This window comes from Morchella importuna (assembly GCF_003444635.1).
Source record: "Morchella importuna strain M04M26 chromosome Unknown Morimp01GS015, whole genome shotgun sequence".
Taxonomy (NCBI): Eukaryota; Fungi; Ascomycota; class Pezizomycetes; order Pezizales; family Morchellaceae; genus Morchella; species Morchella importuna.
This window is the reverse complement of record NW_025763412.1, coordinates 582,043-608,397: the sequence shown is the minus strand read 5'-3', so window position 1 is coordinate 608,397 and position 26,355 is coordinate 582,043. Positions and strand designations below refer to the sequence as shown.

Below are 26,355 nucleotides of genomic sequence, written 5' to 3'. Positions count from 1 at the left end.
TTCTGGTATTGTCGGCGGAAAGAGTTCTGGAGGAATCGGAAGCGAGAGAACCGGCCATGCGTAGAAGTGCTGAGAGGCACTTAAAGGGGGCTATTTTATAGAGAGGGGGGGGGTTTGGTTGCAATTGCTTGTTTTCTCTTCGCGATGCAGTGCAGCTGCAAGAAAGGAAAAAAAAATCAAAGTGAAGTAAATCATAATTTTTGCCGAGGGGTGCTAACGCTAGTATGCTTCTGGTAAGTGGGGAGCTATACAGCCCTAACCCTGGTCACCTGAGTGACGTACAGCGGTGGGTATTAAGTCATCGGACGGCCTAGCCACAATTTTGCCTGCAAACGCGTATTTTGGTGGCGTTCTGTCTGATCACTTATTACCCACCGCTGTACAAGCAGTAAAGAAGATATCTGCGAAGATGATGGCTCGCATCGCCTGTATGAGGTTACAAGAAACTCCGTCAGTCATAGACTATTTTGAAGGCTGTTCGGTGGCAAGATTTCTCTCCAAACCCATTTACCTACTACATGCATATCTCAAATTCAATTCCCCGCAGAGCTACAAATTAATTGATGCCGTGTTCTTTCTTGGCTTTGAATGGCGAACAAGCCCGATATAAGTATTTGGCAATGACCGGAGTCAAGAAAGAGATTCTATGAATGTGTATCGACGTTTAAGTTAGACATTCATAAATGGGTTAGGGTTTAATTCTATTCGTTAACTGAGTCAGCGCAGATCTTTGTCATCACATTGTGATTCACCCTCACCTTTTTTCTTTCTCTTCTTTCCCCTACCTGTTGTTTCAACTTCGACTTGATATCAAAAATCTGCTGTCATACCCAGCCTCATCACTTAGGTACTTTTATCTATCACATCCTTAGACCTTCCTGAGGTTTTTTTTTTCCATCAAAACTTAGCCTTTGTATCTCTTCACCTTATCTCGACCCCTCACCAACACCCCACTACACCCCGCAATATGGAGGAAACGAATGGCGACAAGCTAGGAAACGACGTCTTTGACAATACAGACAAGCTTGGAAATGATCTTCCTGACGATGGGAACGACTCAGCTCCTGGGTCTCCTGGACTAGATGCCCAATCTGATTCTGAACTTGACGAAGTCCCGAGCAAAGACCTCAAGTCAGCACTAAAAAACACTGGAAAGATCCAAGAGATTGTGGCACCTAGACCACCGCTTCCCCCCCAACCCGACCCATCAACTCTTGATCTTTCTACGCTTTCCCCATTGTCTCCCGAAATCATTTCCCGACAGGCAACAATAAATATTGGTACCATCGGGCATGTCGCTCACGGGAAAAGTACCGTTGTAAAGGCCATCTCCGGTGTTCAGACAGTCAGGTTTAAGAACGAGTTGGAGAGAAATATTACCATCAAACTTGGATACGCCAATGCCAAAGTATACAAGTGTAATAATGCAGATTGTCCTAGACCTGGTAACTACAGGAGTTTCAAAAGTGACAAGGAGGTTGATCCCGATTGTGAGAGAGAAGGATGTGGTGGAAAATACGAACTTCTACGACATGTTTCGTGAGCCTACCCTCCTTAGATTTTTTAAAACCTCCGACTGACTTTGAAACTAGCTTCGTTGACTGCCCGGGGCACGACATTCTTATGAGTACCATGTTGTCTGGTGCCGCTGTAATGGACGCCGCTCTTCTTCTCATTGCCGGAAATGAATCTTGCCCTCAGCCTCAGACATCAGAGCATTTGGCTGCGATTGAGATCATGAAGCTAAACCACATCATCATTCTTCAGAACAAGGTCGACTTGATGCGTGAGGCCTCTGCGGAGGAGCATTACCAGTCTATCCTAAAGTTCATTCGTGGAACTGTCGCAGATGGCTCCCCTATCATTCCTATTTCTGCCCAACTGAAATACAACATCGATGCTATCAATGAGGCGCTTGTGTCGAAGATTCCTGTCCCTATCAGAGACTTCACCGCCACCCCCCACATGATTGTTATTCGATCTTTTGATGTCAACAAACCTGGTGCTGAGATTGAGGACCTGAAGGGAGGTGTTGCTGGTGGCTCAATCTTGACCGGTGTATTAAAGTTGGGAGATGAGATTGAAATCAGGCCTGGAATCGTTACTAGGACCGACGAGGGCATCAAGTGCAAGCCCATTTTCTCCAGGATTGTTTCGCTCTTTGCCGAGAACAACGACTTGAAGTTCGCTGTCCCTGGCGGTCTTATTGGTATAATCTCTACGAAATGCATGGTTATATAGCTACTAACACAGTGAACAGGTGTTGGAACCCGTGTCGACCCCACCCTTTGCCGTGCTGATCGTCTTGTTGGTTTCGTTCTTGGTCTCAAAGGACGATTGCCTTCAATCTATTGCGACCTTGAGGTTAACTACTTCTTGCTTCGCCGTCTCCTCGGTGTCAAGACTGCCGACGGCAAACAAGCCAAGGTTGCCAAGCTTACCAAGAACGAAGTTCTCATGGTTAACATTGGTTCAACCGCTACTGGAGCTAAAGTCATTGCTGTTAAAGCTGATGTTGCCAAGCTCCAGCTGACATCCCCAGCGTGTACCCAAGATGGAGAAAAGATCGCGCTCTCCAGAAGAATTGAGAAGCACTGGAGATTGATTGGATGGGCAACGATTGTCAGGAGCGGAACCTCCCTAGATCCGGTCGAGGATTAGAGAGTGTTTTCTCAAGAGTGCTTTTTCTATTGTTTGGGGTTGGGGCAAGGGTTACATGGGGAGTTACCTTCCTACTCGGTTTTTCTTTACTCTGTAAAACCGGAGTTCTTTTCTTCGTGCTTCTATTTTTTCTTCTTTCCTTCTCGGCTTGGAGGTGGCCCCTTGTCATAATCTTGATATGGTATGAGGAATGAACAAAAGTTGGGAGTCGCCAGGTGGGTTGTACTCAGTGAACATAGTTCGTTTTTTGTAAGAGGAATAGAAAATATACAAAAGTTTCTTGGCGTAAACACCTCCATGCAAGTAGATGGGGGTTAGAGAATACGGCTTACCAAATTTCTATTTTGGTTTATATTCTTAGGAGTCTACCTACTTTATTTAAATTCATGATTTGAACTCGAATGTCGTATCTAGATCTACATGTAGTCAGTTAACGTAGTTTTCATATGCAGAGTTCATCTCGAGAGTTGTTAAACGCGGCATAGACCTGGAAGCTACGTGGCTGCGCTGTTACAGATCAACCGCCATAGTTTATCACTCGATATTATGGTTTAGCCTACGGTTTTTTTTTTTGTTTGTTTAATTCATTATGCCTACCTACGGCTGCTAATATAATCGGGGCAGGTAAAAGTACCGGACAATGCAGGTTTTTAGTTCACCAATGGACACGCGTGCTAGGCGTGAACTACTACAAAAAAAGCCCAGAGACAAAACTTGCATTGTCCGGTACTTTTTACCTGCCCCGAGTATACATGTAGGTACATATACTCTAGAGCGGAGTCAGCAGGATAAGATTAGGATCAAACAAAACAAATTACAGCTGTGTATGATAAGTTTATTGTGGTACCCAGCCCGAATTACAATAGATGTAGTCTAACACAATAGGTCAAAAGTGGAGTTTTTGGTCTCAGGTATGCATACTAGTATGTAGGTACAGCCACTCTGCAAAAGTGTTCGTGATTCCGATTTCGGAGTGAGATATTTCTCCATATGTAACCGTGGCGGATCACCGAGAACCCCCCAAGAGAAGATTTTCCCAGTGACCAATGGCGCCTAAATTAATGAAGAATAAGATCAATGACCTATCTTCTTTTTATATATATAGTCACAAACTATATTATATATTTTTTCGTTGTTTTGAATCTCAACTTTAATAACATAAGTATTACGGGTGCGCCACAGTGCGCACTGACATTAAAACTATATCACGAACACTTTTGCTGAGTGGCTGTATATACATAGCTGGACTGTTTCATTTCTCGATTACGAAATCTTGCGCACATTTCGCCTTGTGCTACCGCACTTAGTTCCCTGAGCCTTGATGATGATAACGAGCAAAACTGCTTAAGCTGTGTGCTCAAAAACATCATATCCGTGCTAGAGCACCACGCCTTCCCGGATCGTCTAACTATGCCCAAACTCGTTTTCCGCGTTACGGGTATTCCACTCTGGGCTACCGCAACCGACATCGAGGAGGTACTCCTGTTGAGGGAAGAGGTCAGAGTAGAGCGCATGACAATCACTCCTTCCTGTTACGGTGATAATACCCAAACGGCTATCGTCCAATTCGAACCAAGCCCTCCGAAATATTTGGAGGAAGTCGTTTCTGGTTCTTTACGGGACCGCCAGCTATCAATGTGTGGCTCGGACATAAACATCGACAAGAATTTCTACGGCTTTACTCAGCTTTACCGCATAGAGGACGATGCAAAGATTGCAGCAGAGTAAATTCCCATCTAGAATTCGGCCGGATTATACTTGATATATGCGTGCTTATATATACACCCCTAGCATTGTGGCGGTAACAGGGCTCGCAGGCCATGCATTTGGATCTTGGAGAGGGAAGGGCGATTTCAACAGGATGTGGCTTCAAGATTTCCTCTCGGAAGATCTTCCAAATTGTAGGACAATGATATATGGCCATAACTCGGCACTTTTAAATAATGGATTATACCAAATAAAAGACTACACCCTGGGATTTATAAGCGAACTCATGAGAGTGAGGTCATCAATCTTGAGTAAAGTAAGCAAACACCTTTCTTTACCCGCATTCAGCTACCCCGTTTTCCGGGGATTAAGCTTTTTTCATCAAACTTCTGAGATCTTTGATAATTATTATCTGTTATCAATTCCGAGCGTTCCTCTGAGATCTCCAAAAGCCCTTAAGTGTTACTTATATTGTAGGTGTCTATCTTGCTTATAATCTATGTTATGCCGACTTCTAGGGGAAAGTAAGACCAATAATCCTTATTGGCCATAGTTTTGGTGGTATCATAATTACCCAGGTACTCTTCAAAATTTCATAGCTTTCCAAATCGTATTACAATTCCATATACGATATCATATATACATGTACTAATGTATCACACTGGCAAAATGCATCAATGCTAACCATTCAATGTGGGCGTGGAAAGTCTCTTGTAAAATGCAAAGAGCTCTCCGGCAGTGATCTAGCTGCAAGTAATATATTCAAGTCGACATTTGCCACAGCCTTCTTCGGCACACCGCATCGTGGGCTCCTCGGTGACGACATCCTTAAAATGGCCAGTAAAATGGAAAAGGAGAGAATAGAGCTTGTTAAGTCGATTAGTGAAGATAACTTGTGTGATGAACTAAAGAAGTTTATCAGACTTGCACCGGGGCTAAAGATTCTAAGTTTTTACGAACAATTGAAAGGGAAAGGGCTGGAAGAGGTATTGCACATGATTGATTTCCGTTTTATATACGTGTATGTGCACGCATGTGCTCAAGCTTAAACAAACCTAGGACATGGAAGGGCGTTTTTCCAGAACCGGCCAATATGTTATGGCAGTCAGCCGCGAGTCTGCATTACTAAATCTGGCCCCCGATATCGAGACTAGTATACCCGTGGATTCCGATCACACGAATCTGGTGAAGTTTAATACGAAGGAAGATGCGGCCTACAGAGAAATCAAATCCCGGCTCGGGCTTTTTCTGGAGCAATATTATAAGAAAGGCGGTATGTTAATATATTTATCATTCACGATAACGAGAGTTTCAGTTAATCTGACCATAATCCAATATCCTAGGAGAGAATAATAATATTAATAAGATTCATGGTCAACCCACGCACTCTTTAGGTTAATTAGCCCGTTTGTATTTTATTATTAAACTGATAAGACTCAATTTAGAAATTGGGACTAATCTTACATGTATACTACCTAAATAGTTAGCGATATCCCGCCGGAACTCAACGCCTCAAAACAGCCCACTAGACACCGCACAATACCTCACTGTGCCAGTCCAATTTTTACGGGGAGAGATGACATTCTCGAGTATCTGAAAAACTATTTCTTCCCGTCAGATCCACCCGATTCAGACCAAAGGCTTGTCTTCGTTTTGCACGGGATGGGGGGTTCCGGGAAAACCCAAATCAGTTTGGAGTTCATTCGAAAATATGGCAGCAGGTATTTCGCACCCCCTATACGTGCAGTTGCCATCTCATGAAGATGTATATTTATGTAGTGGTCTAAAATTTCATGTATCAATAGATTCTGGGGAATTTTCTGGATAGACGCCAGCACGCCAGAAATGACTGAGCAAAGCTTTTGCGACATCGCACGAGAATTTCATCTTGATGAATGTACATCGAAGGCTGCAAAACTATATTTAGCCAACTGCAAAAAGGAAAACCAGTGGCTGCTCGTCATCGACAACGCGGACGACCCTGATATCGATCTTGAGGGGTTTTTCCCTAGAGAGGATATGGGTAACATTTTAGTCACAACGAGAAACGCTGAATGTCGATCCTTCTTCTCAGAAAACGGCTACTTCGAAGTGGATGCGATGGACCCCGAAGATGCCGTCAAGTTATTGCTTAAGATTACAAAATTAGATGGGCCATCGTGCGATTCTAAGAAACCACTGGCAACTAAGATCGTACAAGAACTGGGCTGCCTGGCTCTTGCGATAACTCATGCTGGAGCGTTTATTGCAAATGGCTCTACAATGGATACATATCTAGAGCATCTTCGAGAAAACCCCAAAGACTTGTTCAATATCCGCTTCGCTCAAGGCTCTGGAGCCTACAAAAGAACTGTTTTTACAACGTGGGAGTTGTCGTTCGATTCCCTGAAGGATCCATCCGCATCACAAATCTTACAGATCTTTGCATTCTTCCACTATGATAGAATTCCTAAAGACATATTCAGGCACGCATCTGGAAGTCGCCAGACAGAAGAGCTGCCGCAATCATTGTCTAGGCTTCTAATACGGAGACCTGGTGGCACTTGGAATTCTCTAGATTTCGAGGCGTCAATTCGCAATCTCCTCTCTTTCTCTCTCATAAAGCAAGACACATATAGAGAGAAGGTTATCTACTCTATTCATCCTCTTGTGCATACCTGGTGCCGCGAAAGGCTGGAGCATAGCGACCAAGCTAGTTTTCGAAAGTTAGCTAGTACTCTTCTTGAACGCTCGGTAGACGGAATCACCGATCGGGATAGGGCATCTCTCATACCGCTGTTGCCCCACATTGAATCATGCAAAAGGACCGTCCCTGGTTTAGCCCTATTTATACAGCCTTCGTGTTTTTGGAGTGTATATCATGCTGCAGGAAAATGGAAAGAAGCGGAAGAAATTACTATAGAAATGCTGAATAATAACAAAAAGCTGGGCGAGGAGCACCCAGACACCTTGACATCGATGGGCAACCTTGCATCGACGTATTGGAACCAGGGAAAGTGGAAGGAGGCAGAGGCCCTTGAGGTTGTGGTGCTGGAGGCCAGAAAGAGAGTGCTGGGCGAGGAGCACCCATTTACATTACAGTCGGAGAGAAATCTTGTACATATTCGGGAAGGGATTATGCGTTAAGAAGCAGCAGAAGTCAATTCAGTTGCAGTGTGGAAAGCGAAAGCACGGAAATTTTTCGGTATGGGAGATGTACGAAGGACTCGGTTTCAAAGTCGCAAGCAGAATATTATCGCGGGAGGATAACTTAGAGACATGACTCTACCTTTCTCATATATATATGCATGATTCATCTCGATCTTATATATATTCTCATTTGGCTGTGACTCACGAGTGAGAGCGTGTGATGCGTTACCGCTATAGCTAGAGTGAATGCGCATACCATAGCCACACGATCAAGGAAAGAACGCTCGAGTTGCGTTAAAAGGAGTTGTCTTATGCAGATACTTGGGAGTTTGTATGCTGTCGATCAAGAAAGGGAGTAAAGGAATGGGGGAGCAGCAACCATAAGATATGCAGATAAACCTGAGTTCTGTGGCCGTAGTACCTTATATAACCCGGCTCACCATTAATTCATCACAACTTCTGTGGACGTAGATATGCTTAGAGCATGCAAAATACCTACATATATATGTATGCATAGCCAGGGGCGTCCGAGAAAGTCCGAGGTAACGAGTACCCCGATTCCAAGTCTGCGGGTCCCGGGAATTTATTTAGTACCCTCGCAACTATTAACGACCAATTAAAAAGAGTCTGTAGTGTGTGCAATTCAGTGGACTTCAGGCCTAGGTGTAATGTCAGTATCTAATATAAGTAGATGGAGGTTCTGCTCCTAAGTTTAAAACCTTTGGCAATACGATATGCTTACCGGTATAGTTATGGATTTGCCCTTAAGCTTATCATATCCGGTTTATCTGTGTTCTTGTTTTCAAAATATCATGTGAGTGATTAATTAAACAAAGATGGAGGAGGTATTACATATGTATTAATTGATCGGGTGTGATTCATTAATTATTTCTTAAGGATGAGGTGTTAAGAAGATTAATGGGACCGGGCCATCCTATCCTTATATCCTTATAGCTAATATCCTTATAGCGAGAGATTGCTGTAGACGCAAATATCCCCAAGGATCATAAGTAGAAGAACCCCACAGTGCCCACAAAACTAGCACTAGAATATTAACCAATCTTCAATCATGCACACCACAAACACCCACCCACCTCACCCCCTCCTAGCAACAACAACACACCCCCTCACAACCCCATCCCTCCCCACCACCCCACCACCCTCCCAGCCGCCGCAAACCCACCCCACCCCTTCAAAACCCCCACATCCCTCACCACCTCCCCACGCACACCGATAAACCGCTCCAGCCCCGGAAACACCTCCGCCGACACATCACACACCGTGATGTCCTCGCGCGCATACCCCGCCGAAACCAGCATACCGCGGTACTCCTCCTCCGTGAGCATGTTCGCGTACGGGATCTGCGTGACCACACACACAAGCCTCAGCAGCACCCGCTGCAGCGCCGTGGCCGACCCGGGCCGCAGCAGGTCGAACGCAACGGGCGACGACCCGAGTTCGCGCGAGACGTGCTGCAGCGCTGGCGCGCGCGTAGGCTAGGAGTGGTATAGTGAGTCGAGCACGATGGTCTAGCGGGCTGCAGTGGCACTGCTGGTGTCTGTGGGCCATAGTGCGGGCTTGGAGGCGTCAGCGAGGTGTAGCTCTATGGTGTCTTCCTTGTTGTGGGCTGCGCCCAGATATGGGTGGGCTTCGATGTGTGCCTGGAGGCGTACTTAGGCGTGTAGGAACTGGGGGCGGTTTATGGTGAGGCCGTCGTATTTGCAGAGGGTCAGACCCGCGCGGGAGAGCTCGGTGCAGAGCGCTATGGTCTGGTCGCCGTAGCCAAAGCCGAGGCCCCAGGGCCTAATTGGGCGTGAGGACGGTGTTTTGAGGATTTCGGACTTTTCGAGGAGAAGCTGGAGTAGGTTGTTGCAGGCGATGGGGAAGTCGGATGTGTTCTATATACGCAGTGGGATTAATATATGAGTATATATGTTTGGATGAATTTGTAGCTAGCTAGCTAGGGCTATTCTCTTTTAGTGGAAGGAAATACCTTCCACTAGCCCATGTTCATCCACATTGTAGTTTCATGTTAAGAAGCGCATGCTCCAGACCGTATATATCTCTACGCGGTGGAAGCCCATAATTGAACAGCCTACGGATGGCGCCCAGGAGCCGCGGAGCAAGAATGAACGTCAGAAGGCCAAGGACATAGGCAACAATTGAAGTATTAGAAAACATGGCGATACTGGCGTGGAAGTACGAACGGACGTCTAGCTGCGACGACGTCAACCAACCCACAAGCGCCAAGGCAAATAATACCTGGACTCCCTGAAACACAGCCCATCACTCGTCCCATCCATTCCGCGGCTGTGGCGGCAGCGGCGGCACACGCACGAGCCACACGGAGCTGGTGCATGACTCAGCACACGCCGAAACCTCACCAACCGTTCAAAGAAATCTTTCTTGGGAGTCCCCGCGGCGCACATCTCATCCCACCCGCCTTTCCCCCCCACCACCCCACCAAACCAATCCACACTCCGGGGAAAGAAGCAGGCCCCCTTTCTACATACCGGAAAGAAAGTACATACGCAATTGACAATCTGCAGCAGCGACACAATGGCGACGAAGCCCGTCCACCCGGTGGTCGCAAATCTGGGCAGGAATCTGTTCATCTATAACAACATCCAGACCAAGCAGGTCGTGTACTCGTTAACGAGATCGTTAAAGGTGCTCCGCCTGTTCACCCCTTTCTCCGAGCCCCTGCCTGTACATTGCGCCTACTAGTCCTCCTTTTCCTCTTACCATTACTACATTACTACCACTACCATTACCACCACCGCTATAGTTACTACCACTACTACATACCATACTAACACCCCACAGAACAATAAAATGCTCAAACAAATCACCTTCGTCGGCAAAAAGTCCGTCCCCGCCGCCCTGCGCAAAGACGTGTGGACACCGCTCCTCTCCGTCTCCTTCCCCTTCCCCGCGGTGGGTCTCAAAACGTTCAAGAAGCTGCGCGAGTTCAAGAAGCTGCACGAGACGGCGTACCCGCGCGAGCTCGTGGCCGGAAAGACAAAGAAGGAGAAGAAGAAGATCCTCATGGACCAGAAGGCCAACTCCATCGCCGACCTGGCCGCCTCGCTCGAGTGGGAGATTGCAAAGGCCAACCGCGAGCACGACGAGATGGCGGGCAAGAAGGACCAGCCGCCGAGGATTGGCAGGGATGAGGTTGTCGTGAGGTGGCAGGATATCTATGATGCGCAGTATGCGAGGGATTGGCCGGAGCTAGTAGTGCATGAGGTAGCAGAGAGAGCGAGGCATACGGCGCCGAAGGCTGTGGAGGAGAAGGGGGTGCAGGAGGGGAAGAGGGAGGTTGAGGTTCTGGCGGCATAAGGGGTGGGTTGGCGCGGATGTGGTGGGGTGGGGTGAGGTGGGTGGCGTGTGGCTTTTGGTCGCACGGGGTGTGTTCTGATGTTCGTGCGGGTAGCGCGCTTTCTTGTAGAATTCATGTACAAATATTAGGGACATGTCCTGAGCGGACGCGCAAACGTATTGTGCATACTCCACATTGGTTCTTTAATTTCTCTGGCTCACACGAGGTTCTATATGATGCTATGTTTCATATAAACTATCTTTATTTTGAGCTACACACTAAGCATGTATCACAAGACCCAATAAGTCCCCCAAGCATCTTGAGTATGCTAGTAAACATATACCAAGAAAGAGCAGGCCAATTGAGTTACTCGACCCATTCCCCTAACCCCCTCGCCGTCAGCATTACTACCCACACTACCCAGTGCCAGAACCAAAATGTAACCTACCATTCTCTTTATGCCACTCCTCCAACGACAGATTATTATAGTCCTCATGGACCTGCTTCTTCCCCTCCGGCCACCGCACCTACGCCCCCCACCACCATCAGCACCATTCCCACTACCACCACCACCATCACACGAAAACAAAAAAGGACTAAAACTCACATATGCAGGCTTGCTATTATTCTTGATACACACCATCTCCGCGGGCTCCTTCAACGGCGTATCAATCGCCGGCGCAAACGGGTGCACCAGCTCCGGCCTATCCTCCCATATCATGCACACACACGCCATATCAATTAATAACCCCCCCACCACCACCATTCGCCCCCCCTGGGGACAGGCACCACTCACCAATGACTATCCCACACCCACAACATCGTCGAGCACTTTGAGCAGAAGCTGCGCTCGCTATTCGCCAGTTTCTCCTCTGGCGTATCGCGGTTCAGCACCGCCTTGTACTTACTACATGTATATAAAAACCAACAGTGAGCAGTTATCTTGCTGCGCAATTAATTGGGGTTTTTGGCTACCTGATGACATCGGCCCCCTGCGAGATCTTGAGCGTGTTGAACCAGCCGCCGAGATTGACGGAGCCCAAGTAGCCGCCGGTCTTGCGGCAGATGGAGCAGGCGCAGAGTTGGTAGGGGACGGGGGTGCTGCTGTCGAGCGAGAAGCGGACGGCGCCGCAGTGGCAGGAGCCGTGCAGGGTGCTGCGGGTCGGGGGTTAGTGGGTGTGGGGAGGAGGGGATGGGGGAAGGAGGAGGGGGCGTACACTGGCATTATGACCGGTTGTGATATGGGGTTGTGTATGTGGTTTAATTGTGGGGTTGTAGTTTATTGTAGCTGAGGCCCTGGAATTGGTACCTACTTGTATTGCAGGTACTATTGCGGGATATATAGCTTGAGACAAGCTCGGTGGTAAGGTGTGGGGTAGGTACTTTATCGCCGAGAAGGGAGGGTGCGGGTGTGATGTCATTGGCTGGGGGCGATCACGTGCAGTGCTGCTGCTGGATGTCACGGATTTGCGTGGGTTTGTAAGGATTACAATTATTATTGTTGATCGACACGGCCGGGGGGATTACAATTGTTACTCTGCTTGACATGGGACGTGGGGCCATGGGTGGGCTGGTGAGTCATGGTGTATCACTCGGGGTGGAGTGTCGTAGCGAGGGTCTGGCTGGGTGGTTGGTGGGTTCATTGAGTTGCTGCAGAGAGACAAGATTGCAGAGACAGGAGTATGTGTGGTGTTTTGTGGCCTTGGTCAACCAGGGGCGCTGTAGGTTCCCATACCGTTCTGAGTATTGCATCAATTACGGCCACATCTCAAGACCAAAGCACAACCACAAGCTGTCTTTACAAAAAGCCACGAATGCATACATACACGGCCCGGGGCGTATATCTACCACCCAACCTCCACCACATCCTAGATCCGCAAACAGCATCTACAATCCCTAGCCTACAACCACTCCACACCACACCAATCCATAATCACCACAACCACCATAAACACACCACAAAAACCCAAAATGTGCTCCTGGATCCGCTTCATCTACGAGTGCCGCTGCATCGGGCAGTATATGGCGACGCGGTACTGCCAGCGCGGGCCCTGCCCCACGGGCATGGGCGAGGTGGTGCTGCTCATCATTCACCGCTTTGTGTGCGGCCCGTGCGGCGATCTGAGGATGCAGGTGGCCAGGAGCGAGGCGGCGAATAAGAAGTAAGCACGAGAGTAGCGGTGCGGCAGACTTTTGCTGTGAGAGCATGGGGGCTATGAAGCTTTTGATTCGGTGGATGCGGTTTTTATTTATTATTGCGGTTATATTGGCTAATAGCGGGGCGTTGTTATTGCGAATGACCGGCGCGGCCGAATGAGAGGTAGGAGGTTGTGGGGAGGCTAGGTAGTAATAAATATGGGGATTGATAATACATGACGTTCGTTAGGGCCTGCATGTTGGTTTTGATGTTTCACCTCCAAAGACACCTAAAATACCACGCACAGTACTATTCTGTTGGGCTGCAATATCATGGTATTTGTGTCCATCCAATGGATCAAACAGGCCCGTAATTCATATTCCTTTTTTCTTCTTATTATCCAAACTTTTCACTGCATGTACTTTCTTGTAGTTATGAATGAGCACACATGATGGGGTTGTAAACATGAACTATCACTCGCATCCGCCAAGACTTGGTTGATACTATGTGATTGGGACATGGCATGGTGCTACAAGGTTAAAGTAGACTGGCAGTTTCCCGATAGTCTTTTTTATGCCAGTTAGAAGCGCCAGCCCGACCCAACCTGGCGACACTCAACGTTCAGCATTTATCAACAATCGTGTTACGCCAGACGGTCGTTCCAATTTTATTCTATGTCACGCAACGCCCGCCATTTCCAAAAGCTAGCAAGCCAAGTCGCATTTTGTAGTGTACATAAGGTAATATTAAGATCTAGCAACCATCAGAACCTCTCATCCGCACACACACAAAAATAGGAGCGCAAAGCACAAACCATTCAAAATCACTGAGACGAAAAAAACGAAGAAAAGCCGCTACAGTTCCCAATCCTTCCCACCCTAACTCCTCGGCGCCAGCCCCGGCACCCCCGCATACCGCTCCTCCCTCTCCGTCTTAAAAAACAGCTGCAAAAAGAACTCCTTGCTATCCGCATCAAAATGCGTCCAAAACCTCCCGGGACTCCTATCCACCTCTCTCGCCTGCAACTTAAAGCTAACCGTCTCATACGGCTCCGCCGCCACAAGCAGATACTGAAAATTCTTATCCGCGGGCACCTCCACGCGCTGCTCAAACGCCGACATGAAGCGGTACCTTGGTTTAATCTCCGTGCCGATCTCGGGGTACTGCAGCTGGAAGAGCAGGCCCAGCTGCCGCGTCACGGGGTCGCGCAGCTTGGTGATCTTGTAGCCGGGCCGCCCGATCTTGATGAGGTTCTTGCGCGGCGCGATGAGCTGCTGGCCGATCATGCCTTGCGGGAGGCCCGTGATGGGGTCGAGGTTGCGGCCTTCTTTGGCTTCGCGCGCGGCGCGGCGGGCGAGGTTGGTTTGGTGCTTGCGGCCTTGGGTGTGCGCGAGGTAGGAGCCGTCGTTTTGGTGTACGGTCAGGCAGAGGCGGCATTCGAAGGAGCCGACGTGGTTCTTGAAGCTACGCGTGTGTTAGTGGGGAGGTGGCCCGGGGGGGGGGGGGGTAGAGACAGTGGGGGAGGGGAGGGGGCTTACAAGTAGGGGTCTTTGTCGAGGTCAATGGTCTCAAGTGCGAGCTTGCGGAGACGCTCGCGGCGGTCCTGGTTGGAGGCGGAGTGCGAGGCGACACCGCCGCCGCCGAAGCGGGAGCCGACACGGCCTTCGTATGCCATTGCTTATGGGAGTAGTAGTGGTTTTACGGTGGTGGTGAGAAGGTTCTTGGTGTTGTTGTTGTAGTGGCGCTGGACTTGGTCGTGGAAGGTAGAGTCGATAGTTGAGAGCCGGGTGTGTGATAGTTGTTGTCCCAGACTCCCAGCTGCAAAATATCCGGCTGCTGTAGCGCGCCGTCCGGGTAACCGTCGCTGCCCTTGTAATCCCTGCAACGCAAGACCAGCTGCCAAGACTCGGTTGCCAAGCAGCACAGCAACGACGGGCCATGGTGGGGGACAACTGCATGATGGAGGAGTAAGTAGTTGGAGAGCTCAGTCAATCAGCACCTCAACCCACAATCAACTCCATCAACCACCAACAACCCCCCCTCCATCACCACCCATCAAGAAAAAATAGATATCCAGAATGCCCGGCTTCGACTTCTCAAACCACACCCGTAATGCCGCCCTCCATGCGAGAGGCATGCCGCTGCCCAAAGCTACGTCCACGGGTACCACCATTGTCGGGTGCATATACGATGGAGGGGTTGTCATAGCTGCTGGTTGGAACACCCCCCTTCCTTCTTGATAGAGATAGAGATGCGGATAGAGATGGTGATGGTGATGGAGCTTGGTGCTGATGGATGTGCGGTGGAACAGATACGAGAGCTACCAGCGGCCCGATTGTGGCTGATAAGAACTGTGAGAAGTTGCACTACATCGCTCCGCAGATATGGTGTGCCGGTTCGTCTCTTCCTTCTTCAAACTATACAACGATATAAAGCTAACATCCCCCAGGAGCCGGAACCGCCGCCGAGTAACCCCCCCCCCCCCCTCTCCCCGCCTGACTGCAAGCACCCCCACTAACCCCACCACAGCACCGAATTCACCACCTCCCTCATCTCCTCCTCCCTCGAGCTGCACTCCCTCAGCACGGGCCGCAAGCCCCGCGTCGTCACCTGCATGACGCTCCTCAAGCAGCACCTGTTCCGCCACCAGGGCCACATCGGCGCATACCTCGTCGTGGCCGGCGTCGACCCCACCGGCGTGCACCTGTTCACCGTGCACGCCCACGGGTCCACGGATAAGCTGCCGTATGTCACCATGGGCTCGGGATCGCTGGCCGCGATGGCGATCTTTGAGACGATGTGGAAGAAGAACCTCACCAGGGAGGAGGCCATAGAGCTATGCAGTCAGGCGATTCAGGCGGGTATCTTTAATGATTTGGGGTCTGGGAGTAATGTGGATGTGTGTGTGATTACGGAGGAGAAGGTAAGCAACAACAACACCCCTCTGCCTCCCCACCCCGCGGCTTGGGTGTGGTGTGTGTGACTAACAGCGGGTGCGTAGGCGACACTCATGCGCAACTACCTCACCCCCAACGAACGTATGCCGAAGGAGCAGTCGTACAAGTTTGCGCGCGGCACCACAGCGTACCTGAAGGAGGTTGTCATCGAGAAGAAGGATCTGAAAAAGTACGTCACGATTGTGGATCTGGCGGCGTCTGGGGCTGCGGCGGATAGCATGGAGATTGATGCTTAGAGATTCTTTGTGTGGCTACTGCAATTAAGATCTCCTGTAGTAGGGTGAATTGAAAATTAGCAATTGATATCGTGGCTTTGTGGTTTTGTGTTTGGGATGTGGTGTGAGACTTGGTGATACTTGGTGGGGCAGGGGGCCGGGGGGGGGGGGGGGGGGTAGGGTGTGCAGGTGGTGATGACGAGTGACGCTGATTGATATACGTGGCCTACATAACTAGCTGTGAGATATGTATAGCCGACTCCCACTATAAGGGTACCCTCCGTAGGAACACTCGCCCCATAAGGAGCCCGGTGCGCAAGCTAGCCACCAAAAGTGAACTTCCCACTCTACCAAATTCAGTAGTTGCGAACCCTTCATCCCCAAAAGCGAATTTCCTACTCCGCCAAATCTATCTAACCCTGAGATATCTAGAAGGGCAACTGTTCTATAAAGGTTAGTACAATCTCGTGGTATTTCCGTACTCTTATTGGGAGTGTCGGTTGTATTACTACATGTCCTTATGTAGTACTGTGCATCCCCTGCCCTTTGCTCAAGGTGTGGTCGCTTCCGGTAATGTCAATGATCGAAAAGATATAATTTGTGGATACCTACGCAAGTACGAAGAGGTCAGAGAAGAAACATAGCTGCAGTAAGTAGGTTTTGTAAAACTGTATCCGTTGATTGGTGTACATTGGTGAGTAGGTTGTGATGTTATAGTGGGGATGTGATAGGCGTTAGGGGTGGGGGTGGATGCTGAGTGGGTGTGTTGGTGTGGTTTTCGGTGGGGTTGCAATGTTGATATGACCTTGGTATCGAAAGGGGGGGGTAAAGAATTTGGTGGATGATATGTTAATTGTTACTTTAATTCACGGAGGTGAATGAGAAGGGGGGGGGGGGGGGGATGGAGCATTGGCTCTGCATCAGTACTCACGCTGCGGTATTTATACAGGCAGACTCAAGATTATATCTGCTAGTTTGGAGTGTCGAATGAATCTGCACCTTAACCCGTGCGGCGCGTGAAGGCATTCAGGCATATTGGGTCAGGGAGTGGGCTAGTCTGACAGAGCCACTAAGTTACTGTCGATTTCGTTTACTAAATGCGGTCCCCTGAACGCCGATATAATCGATTTCTGTTGAAGAGTTCAAGTATTGGCCATATGGAACAATTATAGGATAGTAACGAAGGGGTCTGGGGGGGGGGCCCTCTTCTCTGACGTCGGCCTGGGCCGCATATTTAAAGTTCACGCTAAGAAACCCAGTCCATGCCCTCAAGACTATCAAAAAGACAATGATAAGCACATGGGTTGGATGGCCTAGCGGTATTTGAGCCATTGTCTCTTTACCTGCTGTGTCTTGAGTGCGCGCGTTCAACCCATGCCCGGACCGAGGAATAAAGATTACCAGCTTGAAACCCCGCTGCAGGGGATGAGGGTTGGGAACTTTTTTTCTTTCTTTTATTGTCTTTTGGAAGATCCCGAGATTATTGTGTTTTCTGGTTAGAATTGTGGCAACATAGGCATGACAGGACTATGCTATAAGTCTTCTACTCCGCAGATCGCCTTGCTAATTCCATTTCCATCGTGAAGATATCACTTCGTATGGAGGTAGAATTTACGTCATATATTATCACTCGTGTGCTTACGACAACGCACATCTAACGCTGATTGGCTGGGTTTATGCGAGTGATCATTCATGATCAAATCCAGGCTTTTTCTTCTCAAGTAGCCACTTGGTTTGAAATTAGTTATATCTCAGTTTATTCCCACTTTGTGAAGATTTGATTGGTTGGGCAAGTTCTCAGGGTGATGCTGACTAGACAACGTACGTACTCCGTGCAAGTGTAATGCGGTCAACATGCGTGTGCTTCGGTCTTGTCGTGAATCGTGCATATCATGGGGGTTGCAACATAAAAAGAGAGCAAACACGAGTGTGATCCCACCCAGTTACCCTGGAGAATTCAGTCGGGCCACTCACTTACCTGATGATTGAGTCTTTCGTTATAGCAAGCAACTGCATCGATGGCTGCTATTCATTTTCCACAACAAAAGACTTACGTGCCCTCTGATATGGGTACTGCTTTGGCGAGATGGTATATATATACATTGTGATACCGGGGGGGGGGGGGTACGAACGATGGCCCCATGTTGAATGACCTCTACTAGGAGTGGTATACGAGCAGTTTTAGACTGACTCGTTCCCACTAGGCCATCGCGACCCCCATAACTCTGGTTCTGATTTTAGCGTATTTGAGCTGGAGTCTGGTTTATTTGATGTTTTGGCGGCACTTGGTGCGAAATGACACCCAGCGTATTAGCGTTTAACTCAATCGAACCCAGGTCCTCGACGCCGTACTTTTTTTTACACATCAGCGCATTACCATTACCGGATTGAAGCTGAAAGAAATAAGTGCGGGGGAGACCGTAGTGATGGCTTTAAGCTTTTCTCTCCAGATGTCTTCACAAGAATATATCTGGGGTGCTAAGTGTCGCTGGACACTGTGAGATCTCTCCAAGTATCGTCCCCCGTTAGAGTTTACATTTATCATATCGTACAAGGTGATGAGACATGCATTGGCGGTTCTACGACGCCGGAGAGATATTATTCTAGTGTTTGTGATCATGGATTATCACTCGGATATACTGTGTCTTCTTTGGAGCAAATATATGTATTCTATTGGGGAAAGCCTAGCCTCGCACTAGAATATAAAGAGTTTTTATCTAGAGCTTAGTAGATTCTAGGTGAGTAAGATATTTGACATCTATTCAAGAAGCCATTACTTCGGTAGTCATTCTCAATATCTCGAAGATGATATTAAAAATCCTACCAATAGCACAACGTCTTCATTTGGTATGTAGTTTTTTTTTATTGAGTGGGCGTGTATGAAACTCCTTTATACGAGATGTTCAGTGGTAATGGGATGTGGTCGATTTTGTCCCATATGCGTGCTCCTAAAGTGCAATTGAGCCGGGCGATTGCAGAGCTCAACCTTCTTCTCAAGGTGCCAAACTATCAGTTCAGATATCTTTTTTCATGACTGAGATAGAAAGCCGTGTCTATATGGAATTATGAGAATAATGGATTGTGCAAAGGGGACGTGCGATTAAGATATATAAGGCCGTTTTCGATCTAAAAAACATGCAGAGTTTTTGTGCCAGGTTACAAAGGATTTCCGCTTCAATACTCAATTAGGCTACAGTCTCTGCCCTCGACATATGACAACATATCACTGACGCCATTGAGGGGCAATACTTTTTTTTAATTGAGCAAGTTCTCTGTTGGGTATTTCTTTTCATCTCTATAATTAGATGGGGATGTATTTTCCTGGTTTACCCACTGTTCTCTCCATCTCTGAGTCCGTGGTCTCCTTTTCCATTCTAGTGAGTTAGAAACCACGGAGGAGCTGTACAATAATGTTTCTCCCAGTAAGCTTCTAGGCAAGAGCTACATAGCTACTGGAGATGAGTTATAGTCACGACACAACAATAAATTCTGAAACACTGGGCAGAGTCTACGCATAAACAACGATTTCTATTAAAACAACCGTGCCATGCATCCCGGGAATGGTATCGCAAAAAACCTGTAGATATGTCGATATGACTCCGCCAAAGCTATCCGGGACCCATTTTAGTGTTTCTCAACGCACACGAAAACAATTTACACAAATACACACCTTGGCAGCAATAAAAGAAAAAGGGATAAGAGGCTAGATAAAATGCAAGGTAAAAAGGGGGGCAATAAAATAATGATTTTTCGATGATTACCATCACGCCTGTCTACGGTATCTATCTTGGTCCCAGCTTCTCGAGCGCACGCGTCCCCTGCTCCTCCCACTCCGCCTTGGAGATCCACATAGCTTCTTGCTCTGCCATGATGTTTGCGAGCACAGCTCCACCAAGGAAGACCATGTGGCGTCTTCGCGGGGGGTCTTCGATACGGACTTTAAATTTCTGATAAATTGAATCTGGTCAGTAATTAATCCACCGAATACTAGAACTAGGAAACTCACGCTCAATCTGGTTGGGTCGCCGTTGAGGACCCTGGTAAGCCATAGCTGCTTCAGTTCCTTCTCCAGTCTGCTTGGCAGACCGGGGTACATGCTAGAACCACCCGAAAGCACGATAGCCTTGTACAAAGAGGTCCTGACATCGACATCGGCAGTTTGAATGGTGTTGAACAGCATCTCTGCGATTCCGGGCTGCTCACAGTCGACAAGGTGAGGCTGGAACATACATTCCGGCGCTTCGAAACGTTCACTGCCCACGCGGATCACACGACCGTCAGGGAGCGTATAGTTTTCAACAAGGACAGTAGTTTCCTCGGCAAGCTTGTTGTCAAGCTCAAGGTCGTAACTGACATAGCAGAGCTTCTCCTTCATCTGGCGCACAGTCTCAAAATCAGCTGTGCGGTTGAAGGCATAACCGCGGCGAAGCAGCAAACTAATAAGCTGGCGGGTGACGTCACGACCTGCAACGTTAAGTCGTGCTGTAAGATGGTTGAGAACGACACTCTCGTAGACAGGGACAATATGGGTTACACCATCCCCAGAATCGACAACAACACCAGAGCTAAGACCTAGAGATCAAGCTGTTATTTGGAGCTCAGGGCCAAGTAAACACGGGGAGCTACCGCGTACCTTGAGCGTATAGAGCAAGTACAGCCTGGATGGCAACATATACACCACCAAAATTGTATCGTTCAAACATAACTTCACACATCTTCTCCCTGTTGGCGAGAGGGTTCATCGGGGGCTCGGTAAGAAGGATTTTGCGACCAGTGGGGTCGATCTGGAGCTTCTCGGCGAAGGTGTAGTCCCAGACGTGCAGCATGTCGTCCCATCGTTTAATGATACCGTTATCCATCTACGATGGAGTTAGTAACTTGGCCGAGGTGTACTGCAGTTCAAGTATAGAGCTCACCGGATACGTGATCTGCAGCATTGACCTCGCAGCAGCAGCTTCATCTCCACACATGATGTCTTTCACCACCTACACGCCAGTATCTAGGTCAATTATATGTCCTCGTGCTTCCAATTCCTTCCCTCGTGCCTCCCTTGCACTGCCAAGAATAAGACCCAATGGGGAGGTATCCGTACTATGTCTCCCTGACGTTCCTCCGCTCGCAGAATCGGACGTCCAACAATGGATGGGTACTGATGCTCGGGGAAGTTCTGACCGGCATATCCGACCTTGAGGCTTTAAGAATTGGTATTCTGCGTCAGTCTGGAGCTCTTGCCAAAAACAGGGAGCTTCCGGAGAACCTACAAACCAGTTCCACCATCAAGAACTACCCCAAGAGAGAGTTCCAAGTTAGCCGGCAAAAACACATACCATTGAGGTTGAAGATAGGGGAAAGTGTACCGATAGGTGCTTCTGACATATTTGAAGATTAACAAAGATTATAGGGGATATATTGGTGGCTGTTGTTGACAGGTGAGCTGACGTTGTAATGAGCGGGGGAGAGCCTCTCCACGGGGCGTTGCCGGTGGTACAGCCACTAATGAGGCTCAAGTCTAGTGATGACGGGTACGCTGTTGGCGGGAAGACGCGGGAACCCCCTCAACCCAGACTAAACCAGACCCCACCAAACCATCAGAGCTTAGGTCGAGAAGTTACACAGGGAGACCCATAACTTCAACTTACGAAGCCATGGACATCATTTCGTTCGTATCAAACCTCCGCCAGGAGGCTCTCCTGCTGGGCGACTACAATGCCGTTCGAGGGATGTGCTCACGTCGGCTAGCAACTCTCCGGAAACGCCTTGGACGTGCAAACAAGAAAAAGTTCGCGCAGCAGCCTCCATTGACTGCTGAAGATGTCGGAAATGATCATACGTATATTACCCAAGTTATATTTACATGTTTTTGAAGTTTATACTGAGCTATCATGAGAATTCTAGGCATATTCATTTACTATTGTATTCCTCTGAACGGGCATACTCCCACGCAATGCACTTGAAATCACTACTCGCCGACGATGCCTCTACAGCTACCCCAGCAATGCGCGCCCACTCTGTTTCTCGCCTCCATAAGGCCTATACCCATGCAACAGCATTGTGCACCCTCCTCTCAGACCCCGTCTCAAAAGCCACAGAGAAGGACGTACTAGAGGCACACGCCTATGCTGCTTCTCTGCGCGGTTCAGAAGCTTTCGAGAAATCCCATTGGGAAGCTTCAATAGTAGCCTTTTCTGAAGCTAGGATCATCTACTCTGTACTACTCAACAGCAACAAGAACGAGCTATATAGAGACCAGTTGACCAGCACTATCGACCCAAGCATAAGGTACTCCGCTTACCAGCTACAGCTTCCAAGGAACATGGGTGTTGCCACCATCTCCCGAAAGTATTTCCCGCGCGAACAAGCTGAGAAGGTGGTAACTGTAATTGAAGCATTGGACCCCAGCATCTTCTCTGAGTCCGATGAGGACACGCCAATGGCAGGCACTGCGGGCTCTGTCTCGTCAGTGACTTGGCGCTCCCATTCTGCTCCGGTGGATAATGCGGAAATATCAGTCGCTTTGGCAGGTGCACAAGCTGTGGAAAATGCGTATTACGCTAAAACACCTGGAGAGGCAGCTTCTACTGAGGCATTTGATGATGTTTTGGCTGCATGGCAGGAAGCGGTTGACGCTACGAAGAAGGCGATTGATGATCTGCAGGCAGAAAATGTCAAAATGGAAGATCAAAGGATGCAGAACCTGCAGCTGACCTCGACTGTTGTCAACTACTCTTTGATCTGCTGGAGGGTTGCGAGGAATCGTGTCATGATACAGGGAATCGCGCAGGGTGGAAAGAAAGGGAAAAAAGGTGGACCTGAAATTAGAGTTAAGAAGCTTGGGCACTTGAAAGAGGAGGTAGCTCTGTACGATGCTATCTTGCAGGTAGGATTCGATAACTCCCAGCCTGAAGCGTTAAACTCACAGCACCTTCTAGAGTCTTGAACAAGTCTACGACCTTCCAGGTGTCGCTCGTGATGAAGAATTCACTAAAGAGCTTGACAGCAAAAAGGCATATTTTTCAGCCTCCAAATGTGCAATAATCGCACAATCGCACGCCCTCCTCTCCAACCGTAGAAACGCACTGGCCCTCCTTAACCGTGCCCTGTCCTATGTCTCCACACCCCATGTTTCCTCTGCTTCTATCCCCTCCCACAAAGGGCTCGAGATTGATTCAGAAACTGCTTCTGAAATACGAACACGTCTCAAAGGCGAAGTTTCGCGATTCCAAGCACTAGTAGAGATGGACAATATTGCCGCCAAAACAGCCACGAAAGGGGGTAACAGCGGGGTTGTATTGGAAAGGCTAGACAAGTACCCTGAGGGTAAAGACTTTGATTTTGAAAATGGAATTGTGCAATGGCCACCAAAAGTTTCACCGGTCCCGGTAAAGCCAGTGTTCTTGGATGTTGCGTGGAACTTTATCGAGTACCCGGGTGATGGTGGACCAAGGGCTGTTGTAGAAACCAAGGAAAAGGAGAGCAAGGCAGAGACGAAGAAGGGTGGCTTCTTGGGCAGCTTGTGGGGAAGGTAGTTTGTGCAGCAATTCGGATATCGGGGCTGTAACATACAAAAGCACTTTAGTAAAAATTTATGTAGTTCACGGCCGATCATTGACCTTATCAGGGTTGGTATTTTTTTTCTTTTATTTACTGAATATGATATTGGTGAGGTTTAATCTTGAAGCGGTCGAATATGTGTAATATCTCAATGGTTAATTTTATGCCCTTTTAACTTTATATATGTTGGATGATAGGAAAGACACGGTAGTAATGGATATCGGTGCTGAGTCTCAGCTGCAGGCACCAGTTAACTAACCGCCAAGTCAATTAACGCGTCCACCAAACGACGCGTCTCCCACAAACCTCACACCTCATAACGATCCCACCATATTATTTCACATTTATTTCACATATATATACCACGATCGCAATGCCTTCCTCTAAAGAATCCTCTGTCGACATAGAAGACTACGATCTCCCTGATGCCCCCGAAACGCCATCTAACTTTCTTGAAGTTCCTCTATCTAAAGTAGAGGCCACTTCTGAACCCGACATCCAGGGCCTCCACCTCAAAAGAGATGAAGAAGACGACGATGACGAAAACTCACCCGTCAAACTCGAAGACATATTCTCAGACGATGAAGAAGATTTCCTTGGCGACGCCGATGATGCCGACTTTCTCATATCAGAGACCCCCGTGAAATCCGAGCCTGAGTCTGCCGCCGCAGAGTAAGCCCGCCCTTCTCCTCCGAGTCGGGGTCAAACTAATGATCCAACAGCACCCCCGTATTCAAGCCTACATTGCGTCCCTCCGACCCGGAGGTAATGATCGCGTTCTACCAGCGCCTCTTCCCTTTCCGTACGCTCTTCCAATGGCTCAACCACTCGCCAGTACCCAGCAATGACTTTGGACACCGTGAGTTCGCATTCACACTCCAAAATGATATATACCTACGTTATCAGGCATTTCCGACCGCTGACTCGCAAGTCTACTTCTTACCTCTTGTGATACCCAAATACTAACCTTTTGTAGGATGCGCAAAGAGGTCCTTCGTCTGAACCCTTCACGTTTCGAGATTGGCCCTGTATATAGCGCAAACCCGCGTGACCGAAAAGTATTGCGAAAGTCGGCGTTGCGCCCGCTTACGAAGGAGCTGGTATTCGATATCGATCTGACGGATTATGATGAGGTGCGCACGTGCTGTGATAAAGCAAATATTTGCATCAAGTGCTGGCAGTTCATCACTGTTGCAATAAAGATCGTGGATGCCGCGCTGAGGGATGATCTTGGGTTTAAACACATCATGTGGGTCTATTCAGGTAGAAGAGGAGCGCACGCCTGGGTGTGTGATCGCAGAGCGAGGGCATTGGATGATATGAAGAGGAGGGCGGTAATATCTTATTTAGAAGTCATTAAGGGTGGTAATCAGGCGGGCAAGAAGGTCAATGTTAGGAGGCCGCTGCACCCACATTTGGCGTGGGTTTACCTCTATCCCCTTTAGTAGTACACGTGTGGGCTAACTTGGATTTTAGGCGGAGTCTGGGAATCCTACGAGATCCATTCAAGAAAGACGTTCTTCGCAATCAAGATCCTTGGAGAGAAACCGAGCGCGCCGAGCACTTGCTCTCTCTCCTCCCTGATAAAGGCATGCCCGCTCATACCTCTATCTCTTCCGCCATCCTAAATAATAAACTAACTTACTAAACCAGAGCTCAACGACGCCCTCCGCAAAAAGTGGGATAGCCACGACAACCGCCCAAGCACTAGTAAATGGGATGACATAGACGCACTCGCCGGCGCCGGCGTATCATCAACTATTGACCCAAAGAAGCTTCGAGACTCGAAACAAGACGTCATCCTCGAATATATGTATCCGAGGTTGGATGTAGAGGTGTCCAAACATTTAAACCATTTGCTTAAAAGCCCATTTTGCGTGCATCCAGGAACCGGTATGTATACTGATACTACCTACGCGGTTGGGTAAATGTGTGCTAATGAGTATGCCCAGGTCGTGTGTGTGTACCCATCGATTCTTCGAGACCCGAGGAGTTTAACCCAGCCGATGTTCCAACAGTGTCACAACTGTTGGGCGAAATTGATTCGTGGAATAAAGAAAATCCCGGAGCCGGTGCTGCGGATGGGGAGAAGGTCGATGGTGTGTATTATTCATACCTACCCTCTCGTCTTCTGTTCTTTGCTAATCAGTGTGAGTAGATTGTGATAAAACCTCTTTAAAGCCATACGTAGACTTTTTCAAGAACTTTGTTGCAGGCCTACTAAGGGACGAAAACAGGATCAAGAGAGAAAGAGATGAGGGCGCTGGGGATGCCATGGAGTTCTAATAGGACGGTTTGATTTGTAGTAACGCGGTCAGCGAGTGGGATACCATAGTGATTAATAGAGGATTTCAGCGGGAAAGTGTGACATTTAGTTCCTTGTAAATCTATTCCATAATATCGAGGAACATCTCGAAGATTCCTCGTAAACGCTGGAGTATCCTGCCGCCTGTTTGTCAAAAGGAGGAAAATACACTTCTAACTAGGTGCCCTCGAGAAACAGAACCTAGCTAAATCCATAAGCCATCTCCTCGTTAGAGGAAGGCTTTGGTCTATGATAGAAGAATGCTTTCTTCCATCAGAACTAAGAGCTCTTCAGTTCCTGGCATATCAGGCTAGTTAGTTGGGTATAGCGGAGAAGTCCCGGGCGACAAGAGACTTGCGTGGTCTGTATCG

General features: G+C 48.4%; 12 protein-coding genes across 12 annotated transcripts; 7 read left to right on the top strand and 5 right to left on the bottom strand.

Moving 5' to 3' along the window:
• Positions 1-967: 967 nt before the first annotated feature.
• Positions 968-2,661, top strand: LAJ45_05595 (uncharacterized protein; the record flags this gene model as incomplete). The annotated part of the gene is made up of 3 exons (XM_046115166.1): positions 968-1,539; positions 1,593-2,209; positions 2,261-2,661. 3 exons carry the CDS (start codon positions 968-970, stop codon positions 2,659-2,661), a joined length of 1,590 nt encoding a protein of 529 aa, XP_045971688.1.
• Positions 2,662-4,071: 1,410 nt separating this feature from the next.
• LAJ45_05594 (uncharacterized protein) lies at positions 4,072-7,494 on the top strand (the record flags this gene model as incomplete). Its single annotated transcript, XM_046115165.1, has 8 exons — positions 4,072-4,385; positions 4,453-4,684; positions 4,887-4,946; positions 5,076-5,354; positions 5,428-5,641; positions 5,712-5,762; positions 5,852-6,089; positions 6,174-7,494. 8 exons carry the CDS (start codon positions 4,072-4,074, stop codon positions 7,492-7,494), a joined length of 2,709 nt encoding a protein of 902 aa, XP_045971687.1.
• Positions 7,495-8,624: 1,130 nt separating this feature from the next.
• LAJ45_05593 (uncharacterized protein) lies at positions 8,625-9,581 on the bottom strand (the record flags this gene model as incomplete). The annotated part of the gene is made up of 4 exons (XM_046115164.1): positions 8,625-8,977; positions 9,233-9,395; positions 9,491-9,496; positions 9,552-9,581. 4 exons carry the CDS (start codon positions 9,579-9,581, stop codon positions 8,625-8,627), a joined length of 552 nt encoding a protein of 183 aa, XP_045971686.1.
• Positions 9,582-10,056: 475 nt separating this feature from the next.
• LAJ45_05592 (uncharacterized protein) lies at positions 10,057-10,839 on the top strand (the record flags this gene model as incomplete). Its single annotated transcript, XM_046115163.1, has 2 exons — positions 10,057-10,167; positions 10,324-10,839. The coding sequence occupies 2 exons, from the start codon at positions 10,057-10,059 to the stop codon at positions 10,837-10,839; spliced, it is 627 nt and encodes a 208-aa protein (XP_045971685.1).
• Positions 10,840-11,185: 346 nt separating this feature from the next.
• Positions 11,186-12,044, bottom strand: LAJ45_05591 (uncharacterized protein; the record flags this gene model as incomplete). Its single annotated transcript, XM_046115162.1, has 6 exons — positions 11,186-11,202; positions 11,268-11,346; positions 11,427-11,523; positions 11,616-11,726; positions 11,795-11,974; positions 12,037-12,044. 6 exons carry the CDS (start codon positions 12,042-12,044, stop codon positions 11,186-11,188), a joined length of 492 nt encoding a protein of 163 aa, XP_045971684.1.
• Positions 12,045-12,715: 671 nt separating this feature from the next.
• Positions 12,716-13,027, bottom strand: LAJ45_05590 (uncharacterized protein; the record flags this gene model as incomplete). Its single annotated transcript, XM_046115161.1, has 1 exon — positions 12,716-13,027. The coding sequence occupies one exon, from the start codon at positions 13,025-13,027 to the stop codon at positions 12,716-12,718; it is 312 nt and encodes a 103-aa protein (XP_045971683.1).
• On the top strand, positions 12,791-13,136 carry LAJ45_05589 (uncharacterized protein; the record flags this gene model as incomplete). Its single annotated transcript, XM_046115160.1, has 2 exons — positions 12,791-12,981; positions 13,097-13,136. 2 exons carry the CDS (start codon positions 12,791-12,793, stop codon positions 13,134-13,136), a joined length of 231 nt encoding a protein of 76 aa, XP_045971682.1.
• Positions 13,137-13,834: 698 nt separating this feature from the next.
• LAJ45_05588 (uncharacterized protein) lies at positions 13,835-14,631 on the bottom strand (the record flags this gene model as incomplete). Its single annotated transcript, XM_046115159.1, has 2 exons — positions 13,835-14,420; positions 14,495-14,631. The coding sequence occupies 2 exons, from the start codon at positions 14,629-14,631 to the stop codon at positions 13,835-13,837; spliced, it is 723 nt and encodes a 240-aa protein (XP_045971681.1).
• A 403-nt stretch (positions 14,632-15,034) lies between these two features.
• On the top strand, positions 15,035-16,149 carry LAJ45_05587 (uncharacterized protein; the record flags this gene model as incomplete). Its single annotated transcript, XM_046115158.1, has 5 exons — positions 15,035-15,170; positions 15,268-15,351; positions 15,406-15,424; positions 15,486-15,879; positions 15,958-16,149. The coding sequence occupies 5 exons, from the start codon at positions 15,035-15,037 to the stop codon at positions 16,147-16,149; spliced, it is 825 nt and encodes a 274-aa protein (XP_045971680.1).
• Positions 16,150-19,659: 3,510 nt separating this feature from the next.
• Positions 19,660-21,504, bottom strand: LAJ45_05586 (uncharacterized protein; the record flags this gene model as incomplete). Its single annotated transcript, XM_046115157.1, has 9 exons — positions 19,660-19,736; positions 19,799-19,831; positions 19,940-20,075; positions 20,135-20,700; positions 20,762-20,987; positions 21,045-21,113; positions 21,221-21,320; positions 21,390-21,411; positions 21,486-21,504. The coding sequence occupies 9 exons, from the start codon at positions 21,502-21,504 to the stop codon at positions 19,660-19,662; spliced, it is 1,248 nt and encodes a 415-aa protein (XP_045971679.1).
• Positions 21,505-21,773: 269 nt separating this feature from the next.
• LAJ45_05585 (uncharacterized protein) lies at positions 21,774-23,654 on the top strand (the record flags this gene model as incomplete). Its single annotated transcript, XM_046115156.1, has 3 exons — positions 21,774-21,958; positions 22,024-23,005; positions 23,058-23,654. 3 exons carry the CDS (start codon positions 21,774-21,776, stop codon positions 23,652-23,654), a joined length of 1,764 nt encoding a protein of 587 aa, XP_045971678.1.
• Positions 23,655-24,052: 398 nt separating this feature from the next.
• Positions 24,053-25,965, top strand: LAJ45_05584 (uncharacterized protein; the record flags this gene model as incomplete). Its single annotated transcript, XM_046115155.1, has 7 exons — positions 24,053-24,351; positions 24,402-24,605; positions 24,656-25,099; positions 25,156-25,268; positions 25,333-25,572; positions 25,632-25,778; positions 25,838-25,965. The coding sequence occupies 7 exons, from the start codon at positions 24,053-24,055 to the stop codon at positions 25,963-25,965; spliced, it is 1,575 nt and encodes a 524-aa protein (XP_045971677.1).
• Between the last annotated feature and the right edge of the window lie 390 nt (positions 25,966-26,355).